Raw genomic sequence first — 14102 nt, 5'->3', positions numbered from 1 at the left:
ATCCATTATCCAACCCGCTATTTCCTAACTACAGGGTCAAAGTGGCCTGCTGGAGCCAATCCCAGCCAACACAGCGTGCAAGGCAGGAATCAAACCCTGGGCAGGGCACACACACACACACACACACACACACTAGGGACAATTAAGGACTGCCAATGCACCTAACCTGCATGTCTTTGGACTGTGGGAGGAAACCCACGCAGACACGGGGAGAACATGCAAACTCCACACAGGGAGGACCTGGGAAGCGAACCCGGGTCTCCATACTGCAAGACAGCAGCGCTACTACTGCGCCACTGTGCCGCCCTACATAATACTTCAGAAGTGAAATGTATATCTCAATCTATGGTGTGCATATTACAGAAAATGAAAGAGATTAAGTTGAGCGATTAGCAAACTTGATGACAGACACGACAATCATTATTTACATTGTCCTGTTCTTCTTACCATTGTTAGTTTGTAGGAATGTTACTGGCTGCTTAAGGAAGTAAATCTAAAATTAAAGGTGCCATCAGGCATTAGTTACAGAATGTCAGTTAAATTACATGAACAAGGCTATATGAAAACTGAAGTGAAAATTTAAAAATATTTTAAGCACGGCAAACAGAATTTATTGCAGAGAAGGCGTGGTAATGGTCTTGGCCATTTTCAAGTATGTACAAGTTGCTTTTCGTCACAAAAACCATGATTCAGCATGTCTTCTGAAAAGACAGCTTGTGCCTTTTGGCATTTAGGAGGAATTCCAGACAAGCCAAAGTTAAGTCGTAAAGCAGTCTGTTTAGGTCCATTCCACACTGAGAATGATAGCTTGACAAATGTTTGTACACATTATGTTGCATCACTGATAATGTTACAGAAAACATAATATTTTGTAACATTTAATAAGAAATCAGAAAACAGGCTGTGGACCAGTGAGAAGGTCAGTTGTGGAAAAGTTTGAGCTGGCAGCATCAGGAAGACGACATGAACCAAATCTGGATAGAATGGCAGCGCACTGTACAGCATTGGGCAAATACCTGCGTTCACTTAATTAAACTAACATGCCCATCTGTGATGCCGAAACTAGACTACCCAGCAGAAAAGTTACCTGGGAGAGTCCGCAAGTAAGAATTTGATTTTACTGTGTGCACATGACAGTAAACCTAACTTGACTTGACATACTGGAACTTTTACATGGGATAAATTGAATACTTTCTTCCATATTTTTGTAACTTAAAATCTACTGTGTTATAACCTCAGTATCGTGACAAATGACATCATATGGAGATTGTGTTTTACATCATCCTTCGAGTTATGTACCACAATCTGAACACGCAGAGCTGGGATGACCGGCAGGTCTTAACTGATCCAGTATGAGTGTCTGTCGATGAGCTCCGTGAGAAACTGACATTCAGTTCATTCAGAGTATCTGAGACTACTGGAGTGGACTCCAATTCAACTTGACCTTGTACAGAATAAGCTGTATAAACTGCGTATCAATATAAATCATTATTATTACTGGTATTATTGGCCACATGCGCTAATTTGCACAGTTCCAATCAATTCTAGAGATGTCACTGTGATCCCCTCATCATCCGCTATGAATGCACAGATGTGTCTGCGAGCCACTATGTCTGCTTCTAATATTAACACAATGTCTCAATAACATGCAGCAGTCATAATTTTCACTTCTTATATAAATATTATTTCAGTCCATTTTCTCAGTTCTTCGCAAATTCACTTAGATCATCAGTCAGGATTCAAGTTGCTGCATACCATGAATAAAGAGCCACTTCAGGGTCACTTCATGTGCATTCCCCAAATTCACAACAGCAAATGGAACATAAGCAGATTACAGCAAGCGCCTTGATCAAAGCCACTGATTAAGGCTGAATCAAACATTATTTCATGGGAATGTGCGGCCTTGCTGTATGTATTCTGACAGAACTCCCTGTGAGAAGCACAAGAAAGACTTGAACTCTCTTAGACCTCTTGGCTGTGGTGCCAGGATACCTTCACTTCACAAAGAAAATCTCTGGCAGCTCAAAGTTTAGGATAAAGATTACACAGTTAATTCCGCATATAATGAAACCTTTATGAAATGCGGATACCATCCCAAGTCTCTTACAAGAAGGGCTACAAAGCTCACGTAAAAAAGCTAAATAAAGTGTGGAGACCCAGAAATGTATTTAGCAGAGGATTTGGAAAGATTAATAATCCTAATCTTCACACTAAAGTTCAGTTGATTTAACATAAAAATCTCTTTTTGACCAGAACAGTAGTATACATAACATGATTTTGACTGTATTATGTTACTGTTAGGGCAGTATGGTGGCACAGTGATTCCAGAGGCGTAGCCAGGGTTTTCAGCGCCCGGGGACAAAAGAAGATTTCACGCCCCCTCCTGTTTGCCAAGATGCAATGATGAAGCGAAAGAAAATTTTAAAATGTATTATATTATATTTATATTATTTATATTTATATTATATTTAGAAATGTATTTAAAATAATAGTATTTTAAGAAAAAAATTCATAAAAGTCTCCGAAAATGATAACGCCACCTCGTGTTCTTTAAAATCTAAATCCGTCACTAGTTTTTGTAAGAAAAAATTTGTTTTCCGCATTTAAAAATGATTTTAAAGAAAGTATATAGCAAATTATAAAGCTAAATAATTATATATTTATAAAAACTGCATTACTTACAATGTATTCGTACGAAAATATGATGGGGAAACGTCTAGACTTTTGCAGCCATCTACTAGAATACTTCACCACAGCCCAATCAATTTTCTATCAAACACATAAACACAAATCACATGGCACACAGAAATGGCTTTTGCAGCAACTTAGACAGACAAGGATACCCTAATGCCTCATGTCAGTCGCGCCACCTGTTTAATAACATCAAAAATGTTTCTGGGTGGGAGTCAAGCATGTTAGAGTAGTAGAGGGGATACATTATTGTCTGTTGGGTATATAGAACTAATACGTGCTTTGAAATCAGAAAGAGACAAAAAACATAGGAAAAAGATATCCTCATACTGATGGAGTGATGGACTGAGTATGCAAATGTTTTTTATTTACTTTTTAGTGCATTTAAGAATGGAAAACATTTAATTCTAAAATTTCGTAACATCAATTTGGCACCCCCTGGATGCTGCGCCAGTTTTTTCCTCAGTATCATAGGATTATGTAAATAACAAAAGGAGGGCTTTATGGTTATAGGATAATACTAAAGCTGATCAGTTGATGGTAAATAACTACTACGCATTCACATTTCTGAAAGCCATCTAACATTACTACTGTGTCCCACAAGGGCCACACACTCCATTACTTGGAGGACGCTTGTGGTCACCAGTCAGTTTAACATGATGCCTTTGGAATGTGAATGGAAAACCAGAGTAACTGGATGAAACCCTCACCATCACAGAGGAAAGTACAAATGCCACAGTGACAATGCCCAGGCTGGAATCAAATGTCTCTGGAGCTATAAGACAGTAGTGCTAGTTACTGCATCTTAGGAAATTACAGTTTTTATTATTAACCCTCACAACCGCAGAACACCATTTTGGCATTCTTTCTCAGTCTTTTCTATTATAATACAATGAAGCTTATCGTTTACTTTGAGAGAAAATCAACAAGACACATTTACGACTATGTCATAACAAAAGACACAAGAAGGTAGGAATGTAATTTTGTGATGTTAGCCTCTATTTCTTTCATTTTCTTTCTGAGCTTAATGCATTTTTCTTGATACTTTAATTTTGATTGTTGATTTTTTTAATCTTAGAGAATTCATTACTATTTTCAGTTTTCTCTTGCAGTGGGTTTTTAGATTTTATTTTATTTTTTTTGGCTTTGTTGCCGAGATGAGACTGCATGTTGTTAAAGGGCGTGTCCCAGAGGTTGCGCCATGTGATGTCACAGGTGCAGCGTTATTTAAACCAGTGTAAGGTGGTCCTCAACATCCAAAACTGAAGATAAAGCATAAAAGTTCTGTCTCTTTTTTTGTTTAATTTTTACACTTTCCAAATATGAACACTAATTTGCCTTCAATTCTGGATTAATGATTTGGATTTGGAGATCAGTATGGTTTTACTCGGCTATTTACATTGACAACAATTTTGTTTTGTAATAAGTCACCTGGTTCCCTGTTTTCTTTAGTTTCGATGATCACCTCACCTCCTGCTCCTTTTGTGTTTTCTTATGTTCGGAACAAATTGACAAGCACCCTGTTGATTAAACTGATTAACTGAGGAAATTGAAAATTGGCCATAGATTGATTGTTTCACATTGCTGAATCTCAAGTTTCCTTAACCAAAACAATTGGATACATTTGCATCTAGAGAAATTCAACATTGTTCAGGAACACACTCAACATTTTAAGTTAATGGTAAATCTGTATTAATGATGCCAGTTTTCCTTCCAGTGACTCCTAATGTTCTGACTTATTTGATTTGCACTTGAATATTTGTTACAAAGCATAACTTCACAAAGTCAATGAGTGTCAGTACGGCTTATGCAATTTCAGCCAGAATCTCATCTGCTACTGTTTTTATGTTTTTACATTCAGGTTATTGAGTCCTTGGGTATTACAATCTATAAAGCGCTGGATTATGGTTTGGGGAACAATGAGGAGAGAGAATTGAGTCCTCCCTTGGAGCAGCTAATTGACTGCATGACTAATGTTGTGGAGAACGATGGGGATGCATGCCAAGATGAGGGCTATGAGGCAACCGAGGACGAGGAAGATGAAGAGAATAAGGAGTCGGATGAAAGCGTCACTGTGCGAGGCTACAAGGATGTTATCAAAGTAAGTATTAAATAAACTCTCTTTTTTTCCAGGATATAATAAACTTACTGGATTTTGTTTTTTTACCTGCCTTGCCAAGTGAACCCAAAATATAAAAGACCTGAAAGGCAAAGAAATGTTAACTTCAGGTAGTGGGAAACAATTTTGTTTTATGGCAGGTGTTTTGCATTATTCTACTAAACATAAGATGTAAACGTTAAAAGATTTATTTCTTTCCTCCTCCATATACTATTAATTTTGTGACATGGTTTAGAATTTCAACTTCAGTGATTTACCATTTTAGGCATCACTGAACACAACATTGTCTCTTTCTGAGTGATGTCGTTCTGCTTGCGTGTATATGTCAGGATTTGAAGTCTGTGCAAACAATAATTCAAAATGAATGGCTCAAATAACTTGTCAAAGATGTTTACAATGGAAGATTTTAGAAGCTTATTGAAATTTCAGCAAAAATGCTCCAATTGCTTTTGCTGTAGAAAGATAATGATTTTGCATTTTATCTTCACCATTCATCATGATGGACCTGTAAGGCCGGAGTTATACTTAACGTGACGCGATGCATGCTGCAGCAGACGCTCCTGCTACACAAGCGTTGTAGTGTTCATACATGCACGCGTACTTTACGTAAATCTGGAGGAATCCACCAGGTGGCAGTGCAAGATGTGATCACGGTGAGAACATGTTCGGCTTCTCTGTGTTGTGAATTGCCTAGAATACCTATTGAATTCCGATTACACCTTACCGCAATATCTCTGAAAAGGATGTTTATTGATTAAATCCATCAATCCAGGGATGTGTCCATTCCAGCAAGCATTGGGCACGAGTGAGAAACAGTCCCTTGACGAGGCCTCAGCTCATCGCAAGGTGAATACAAGCACACACATACACTAGCGTCATTTTAGTGGCACCAAATCCCCAAATTTGCATATCTTTGGAAGGAAACTGGAGCACAGTGTGGAATACAAGCAGGAAATACCAGAAAAATAACTCCCTGCGAGACCGCAGTGCTATCGCTCCACCACCGTGACACCCCCATGTGTGTAATTATTAACAGTATTCATTATTTAAATGAAATTATATGTAAAATGTAACATACACACTTTAATGCATTTCATCATGAAAGTGATATCAAGTATGAATGTAAATATTCTAAATGTGCAGAGAGTTGGAATATCATACATTTAATTTGTTCTGTGTGGCAATCTATTGCTGCTTTCTGCTGCTGTCAGGTCCAAGAAGCTCGTAGCGATTAAAATCTGGGATGACGTTTACGATGGTCTGCATTAATGATAAAGTAAACTTCCAGGTTAAAGTGGACATTTCGAGGTTAAAGCCGAAATTTCCACTTTAATCACAAAATACACATTTTCACTGTGTCCTTTATTTTTTTCTCAGTGGCTCAAATATAACGCTATACATTATGGTGCTGTTGTTAAGTTGCAAAAATAAAAAATATCATTAAGTTTGGAAATATGCGACGCTTGAATATAAAAGCACCACGAATGCATCTGTACAGTATGTCGGCATTTTGCTTCACCACATCGAAGCATTCATCCCGTAGGATCTGCATAGAGGCTTTCTGCCACATGTAGATAGTAAACAGAGACACTGACGTCACGCTCCGACTTTTAGCACACTGCACCCTCCGACTTTTTGCTGGTACTGCAACTCGTGCACGCTTCACATTAATTTCTGAGGACTTGCTCAGAGGACGCGTGAAATGAACGCTGGGAACGCGTGGCAGCCATGATGCGGGCGCGTACGCGTTCTGAGCATGAAGTATAAATCGGCCCTAAGACATTTGTTCCTAACTCTACACACTCTGATGTCCTTGTCCTCTTAGGCAGTGGTGCATCTGAGTCTTCCCCTACTTTTTCTGTTAGAGAGTTAGATAGTTAGTTTGATTCTGCTTAGATGCAGTTTTCCCTTTTCCCTGAAAACTGACACACTTCTTGAGAAAGCTGTTTAATTGGAACCATTTTTGAACCCAGGACTGCGGTACTATGCAACCCAAGAAAACAATGACAGATTTGCTACTGCAATACAAATGTTTCTCTAATAACCAGTTAACATTTAAAGATAATTAATTAAGGATAAGCTAAAGGAGTTGACCATTAAGAAACTGAAGGGAATTGCTGCTAAAAATGAGGCTTTTGTAGTCCTGTGTGAGTAATAAATTAAAAATCAGCCATTTCAAGCCATTAGCAACACTAGTTAATGTCTTGGCAGTATTTTAAAATCCATTTAATGAATATATATAATATGTGTGTGTATATATGTGTGTGTATGTGTATATATATATATATATATATATATATGTATATGTATATATATATATATATATATATATATGTAAATAATGTGTATGTATGTGTGTATATAACAGCAGAAGCTGGCACAAGCAGTCACTGCCCAGATAGACAGGAAGTCAGTGAGCAAATAGGAGAGGCGGCCGCTGACTTTACACTACACAGAACGATATGGCCGCCTTCTTTTGTGTGTATGCTTGTAGATCATAAAATACATTTTTAGCTCCTTAACTGGATTATCTTTTTGTTTAGACAGAGTTCTGTTGCAAATGTTGTGTTACTTTCTTCCCCATAAACAGTAAAACATGCCAAAAGGGCTTTGCCTTTTCTATAAAAGTTCATGTCTGGTTCACTTTTATTCACAGTTATGCGCCGCGCACCTTCCAAGTCCCCTGGATGCTCCCAGTCACTACCAGGCTGTTTGTCGCGCTCTCTACGCTGAAACTAAGGAGCTGAGCACTTTCCTGGAAAAAATTAAAAATGCAAAAGAGGTATGTAATGTGTGTGTGTGTGTGTGTGTGTGTGTATATTGGTGGTTGTGCATTTGTGTACAATTCTTGTTTTTACCTAAATTTCAACACATAGAAGCATGACTGTTTTAAAACTTTAGGATCTACATTTTTTTTATTTTACTTTTATCGCAAATTCTACTGAGTTAAAACAGCATATTAAGTTATTAGTAGTTTGCTTTTGACTATATAACTTTAGGTGTACATCGTGTGAAGGACTAATCTAGCCATTCATATGGCGCACATTGCTGATGTTCCACGTAGTATCTTGTTGTGGCACTTGTTGTCACTGCTGTGTTACCAAGCTATTACTCCCGACCCTAGCTCCTGCTTATTTAGAATGTCCAGGAAAGGGAGGCTGTGCAGTAGGCAAAGGTCATCATGATTCTGATTTTATCAGACAACCAGAAGTTTCTCCTGGAATTCTGTATGACTTTTTTTGTTTTACTCTCACACATCAACAACCATTAAAAAGTGGAAAGTGCTACACATGAGCAAAATAAACCTCAGTTTTAAATGCAAGATGGGAGACACTGTCCTACGGGAAGCAGCCTCTGAGATGGATTTAGGGGTTTATATTTGACATAACATTTTACATTCTGGAGGGCTGCAGTGGCTGCAGGTTTTCAGTTTAATCAGTTTCTTAAATAGAGCCGTTTATCTGCTAATAAAGCAGTATGTCTTTTGGGCTTAGTCTTCGTTAACTCATTTGTTACAATTCAGAGCCCTTAACTGCACATTTTAGTTTTACACAGCTGCAATTATGTTTTAATTGTTGCCTGTTTTCTTTATTGACCATCAGTTAATAATGAGGTGGAAATCACAAAGGAGCCACCTGGTCTCCAGCTAACATTCATCCATTTAAACCTGTGTACATGTATCATGAAGTATCTGCATTAATACAGTGTTTTGAAATAAATGAGACAGAAGGGAACGACCAAAAGGTACAAATCTACTCTGGACCATAAAACATAAAGATCATGTTCTCAAAAAATGAAAAATCTGCAATGTGATAAAGATTTATCTTGGAAGAATGAAAGCCCTTACAGCACAATTGCATACCAAGTTTCATTATAAGCCAAGCCTGACATTTAATTACAAAACTGGTTGGAATAAAAACTTACCTCCAGGACGGTAACTTAGGACCCCTGATCTAAGAAATGCACAGAAGCCATTAAAAACGCTAATTAAATGTTAAGGTGCTTCTTAAAAACTTTTAATATAAATCAAGGGATATTATGCTCGGACTATATAATACACTAATGAGATTACATCTGGAGTATTGTGTGCAGTTCTGGTCTCCATGCAACAAAGAAAGACATACATACTCAAGAACACCAGTGGAAATTATGGGGAAGTGTATTTAAGACTTGAGCCAAAGAGTACTTTTTTTTTACTCAGAGTTGTGGAAATCTGGACCAAACTGTGTCCTGTTCATCTCCTGATCCTGTCCTGTCATTCTACCTGCCTGTTCCTCTCCCAAGGCAAAACATAGAGGGCAGTATGAACCAAGATCGAATGCAAACCCAATCAGGAGCCATGAAATATAGATAAAAAATAAGATGTGTTTTACTAATAGTTCAAAACCCTACCAGAACACTTAAGTTGAAAAACTAACAATCAGGCAAAAACTTCCTAAAGTGCTCAATATGAAACCAGAATTCCAAAAATCCTAAAAAGCAGAAATATCCAATATCCAAATGAGAACACTGTGGCTTTTGCAGAGGTGGGATGCACAAAGCTACAACAAAGACTTCAAATTTTGCTCCTTACACCCTTACCCCTGACACAACTCCTACCTGATTAAGACGCTGATAGGAGGGGTCAAGGACCAACTATGATATAAAAGGAGGGGCTAGGGGCGGAGTCCAAGATCACTAATGGACCTCATGTCTCCGGCAAGTCCAGATAAAATCTGACACTCACAAAACCGCTTGAGGCTCAGCTGGTGGTACGGTGTGTGTGTCAGAGCAAACTTTGCGCATTTGATGGTTGGCAGTATTTAGTCTTACTGTAGCAGATCAGAGGAGAATGGCCAAAGTGGTTTGAAATGACAGAAATGCTACAGTAACTGTACAACTGTGATGAGCAGAACAGCATCTGTGAATACATCACACATCAAAGCTTAAGGTGGATGGGCCACAACTGCAGAAGACCACGTCAGGTTCCACTCATGTCAGCCATGAACAGAAAGTTGAGGCAGCGGTAGGCACAGGTATACCAAAACTGAACTGTTGAAGACAGGAAGAATGTAGCCTGGTGTGAAGACACTTGATTTCTGCCGAGGCACACAGATGGTAGGGTCAACAGGATGAATCAATGCATCCAGTCTGCCTTGGGTAAACAGTCCGGGCTGGTGGTGTTATGGTGTAGAAAATATTTTCTCAGCACACTTTGGAACTGTACAAGCCAGTCAGTCATTGTTTGAATGCAACAGCCTTTCTGTATTGTTGCTAACCATGTGTATCCCTTCAAATGTTTCTACCATCTTATGGAATTCATGCCACGAAGAACTGAGGGTGTTCTGAGAGCAAAAGGAGGCCCTACCTATTAGTATAGTGGTCTTTACGAAATGACTCAGTGAGTATATATGCAGCTTTCATCCATTTTAATGAAAAGTTGCCTTCCACCTGTTCTATAGGTGGCAGTGTAAATAATGCCACAATTATAAGAAATAATACATTTAGCCTTCCATACATCCGGCAGCAGACCCACTTAATTAAGTTCAGGCTTGAGGAGGGTCAGGCCTTTCCTGGCAGTGTTAAGCACAAGGCTGGAACCAACCCAGAAATCAACCGACTAGAAATTGATGAGGCATTCAACAACTTCAGGTATAATGTGCTTCACATTGCACTACAATCAAACTTCAACGCACTCACTTCACTCACATGGCCTCAGCATCAGAAACCATATGAAAGCACATGTGCTGAGACAGATCTGCACTGTTCGGAAACAAAAGGGCGCATTGTTGAGGAACTAAGCATGTGGGCGCACAGAGGGCCTCATAGATTTCATTCTGCTTCTGTTCCTTGTGTTTGATTCAGTTGTGATTGTGGCAGGTCCGTCACATGCCTTAGGACATCCTCAGTGCGCCATGCTTGTGTCTTGGGAACATTTTTGTTTTGGAATTGTAAGTTTAATTTTGGGGAAAAAAAAAAAAACATTAAGAAGAGTCATCTTTATATGGTGTCATGGGAACTGTTTATTTTTTTTTAGTCCCTGCATCTTGTTTAATTTATATTGTTAATTATTATTTATTTAGCAGATGCCTTTATCAAAGGGGATTTATTTAAAGCATGTTATATTACATACAAGTCTAATTAGGAGGTGCAAACATTAAAAACAACAGAAAATAGATTTAAAAAAAATGAGCGAGAGGGAGTCATACTACCACTACTTCTATATAATTACAAGTGCAGCTAGACTAAGACGCACATCGGCACCATAAACCCTTAGTCAATACAATAGCAGCTATTCTGCAGAAAAGATGCTAAGCAGTTAAAAAATGTTAAATGAAAAGGTGCATTTTCAAAAGATGCCTACACATGAAAAAAAAAATTGGATGTAGCTTGAAAAGCCAAAGGGAGATCATTCATCTGGTTTGGAAAAAACTGTTGGCCATGAAAAGTAGCTTTTCTGCTAAATTTTGTCTTATGGCAAAATATTTCATCATCCACCGTCATTAGACTTGAGCTCACAAAAGACCACAGCCTAAGTTGTTTGAACTTCACATGTCGGCTGCAGTCGAAACTTCTTTATTTCATCATTTCATATTTCATGCACCATTACTAGGGTCTAAATCTAAGCTTTGTCACATCTTTATAGGTTTCTTCTCGTTGGTCTCCAAGTGTCAACAAATTACAACAACTTCAATGCATCCTTAACTAGCCTGACCGCATAGCTTACCAGTAAATACCCGTGAGACGTATCAGCCTGCTCATTATCCAAAAATATTGTTGCGCAAATCTCAGTTAAAGCTAATTTAGCTTTGTGGTTCTACTCTATGGATCTTTCACTCACTGAGTCTCCTGATTGATCAAATTATTTAAACTCTAGCAAGAAAAGATGTCTTTTAGATCTCCTACACCGATACTAAATTGTTTTAACGCTTCTCTTTGGTATTGACCATATTGACTGATTGCACTCTGCTGAGTTGCTGAGTGACTTTTTACTTTGATATTATGATGTGTCTTGGCATTGCCCTGTAACTTTTTCTCAAATTTGAATCTCCTAGTAATTTCCTTTCATTACTTTATATTTATTCTTGTGTGACCTGTGAAGTGTTTTGTTTTTGTATAGAAATGCAGATCATTTGTATAGCAGTATGACATTTTAGATCTTTAAAATGAAGGAGGGGGTGATTGATCTCAGGAGAAGTTTTGCTCAGGGTGATGACTGGTGTAACCTTCAGCAAGTCTGATTCCTGGATTTCCTCCATTTTGTTTATTGCCGCACAATACCCCCTTCTCCCTTACACTTTTTTCACATTCTGGCACACTTGCTTAATAAAAACTGCTATGCCAGAGTCCTGTTTATAAATGACAGCTCAGCATTTAACATGGATGTGCCATCAAGCCTGGCCACCAAACTCATAAACTTTAGACTTTGTGCCACTTCCAGATACTGGACATTTGGATTTCCTAACTGATAGACCCTAGTACAAATTGATTTTAGCATAACATCCACCACACTGGCATCCTATAGTGGAGAGTGCCGAGTCCCTTCTGAACAGACACATAAGAAATTTCAGTTTTTGATTTTAATAAATTTGTATATCTTTCTAAGAATGTTTTCACTTTGTAATTATTTGTCATTACTGAATAAGGACTGATTCACAACAACAGCAAATGTTTCCATTTCAAATGAAATCTATAACAATAAAATGTGGAAAATAAAGAGGTCTGAACACTTTCCAAATTAACTGTATGCTCTCCATCTTGTACGGTTGCACAAACGAGTCTTCCCTCATTGGCCACTTTACATCCTGGTTAGGCACCTGCTCAGCCCAGGGCTGCAGGGTACTACAGATGGTGGTGGAAATAGGTCAGAATATCACTGGCATAGGACTCGTAATTAAAGCTCAACCATAGAACAGAAAACCGTATAATTAAAGACCTCCGCCATCCTGCTAAGTCACTTGTCAGGACTGTTAGCATTCGTACAATTTGATTCAGAGACATGTTTTTATCCACAGGTCACAAGGCTTCTCAACAGCTACTAGTACTGTTCTGCAGTGTGAATGGGCATTTGTGTTACTCAGATCTGTTGTCCGATGTTCAATTTAATGTGCTGTACTGCATTGACTGTTTGTTTGTATTGTACTGCTATTTTTACTAGTCTGTGGGAGGTACTCTAGTAAGAATTTCATTGTATTATGGACACATAATAAGAAACATGGGCTTGACATGTATCAGGGTATTGTGATGTTGACTCCTACAGCAACCAGGTAGAACTGAGGAGGTGGCGATTCAGCTTATGTTTAGCTGCCCAGTTTTAAGCCCTCATCACACTACACAGCTTTTCTAACAATTTTTTGTTGTAGCCTTCATTTACATAATCTTATATAAAGTTGGTGAAAGCCAGGTGTGTAGTGTGACATTGTAGCTACTCAGTCATAGCACTCTGCAGTGAGCTATGACAGATTCAAACCAGGGTTATTTTGTTGTTCGTCACTGGGACAGACTTATTTTAGTGTGAGCTGAGAGGCTCAGCACATACAACCCTGTTGTCTATGGGTTTGCACAGGTTTTACATTTCTTTCTTTCTTTCTTTCTTTCTTTCTTTCTTTCCTGTTTTCTAAGGAAAACGTTGACAGAAACAGGAAGGGTAGCCATCTGATTGTTCTCCATCTTGCTTGCTTGCTTGTCTACTTTGATGATCTTCCAAATTAGGTCTACCTTTTAATCCTCTAGCACCACAACAGGATATTTTAAAACTGTGCTAAAAAGTCATGAAGAGAACATGTAATCTGTCATCCTGTGCAATTGTTAGACATATAATATGACATCCTCAAGGTATCAAGATAAAGTAACTGCTGTTATTAAATGTGACCTGCTCTGTGACTTGGAGTCGTGTAGGGTGACAATGGTCTAAGGCAGTCCATAAAATACTGAAGGTCCTGGATATTGAGGTATGTGGACTTGGTGAACCAGCATCAATATCTCTAAAGTTTGATAAAAACAAGGCCTTCATTAAAATGCTAATCATCAATAATGCTTCCTTAGAACTATTATCTTCTTGAGTGTCCACAAATCCATACTTCATACGTTTTTCAGGACATTTAATAAAAGTGTTCATTGTTTCTCCTTCGCTTGCCAGTTCTCCTTTGTCACTCTTAAGAGCAAGAACAGCCTTCCAGCCTCGGTATGTTCACTGGAAGCTTTGCTGTATTCTCTGAACAGCTGTTTGGAATGAAGTTCTTGGAGGTTTTAGGAGACAGTGGTCATGTTACTTGCTTCCTACTACCCCACTGAATGACACTCATGCTTCCCA

The 14102-nt window shown here is 38.4% G+C and overlaps 1 protein-coding gene across 4 annotated transcripts in view; it reads left to right on the top strand.

Annotated features, from left to right (window-relative positions):
- LOC120516935 (protein spire homolog 1-like) overlaps positions 1-14102 on the top strand; it is a 91073-nt gene that overhangs the window by 42044 nt on the left and 34927 nt on the right. For all 4 annotated transcript variants that reach the window (XM_039738955.1, XM_039738954.1, XM_039738957.1 and 1 more), the window contains exons 3-4: positions 4553-4792; positions 7467-7592. In XM_039738955.1, coding sequence (XP_039594889.1) covers positions 4553-4792; positions 7467-7592 — 366 coding nt within the window. The remainder of the gene's footprint in view (positions 1-4552; positions 4793-7466; positions 7593-14102) is intronic.

Source organism: Polypterus senegalus, chromosome 16 (genome assembly GCF_016835505.1).
Source record: "Polypterus senegalus isolate Bchr_013 chromosome 16, ASM1683550v1, whole genome shotgun sequence".
NCBI lineage: Eukaryota > Metazoa > Chordata > Cladistia > Polypteriformes > Polypteridae > Polypterus > Polypterus senegalus.
Note: the sequence above shows the minus strand (reverse complement) of the source record. Positions and strands in the feature narration are given on the sequence as shown.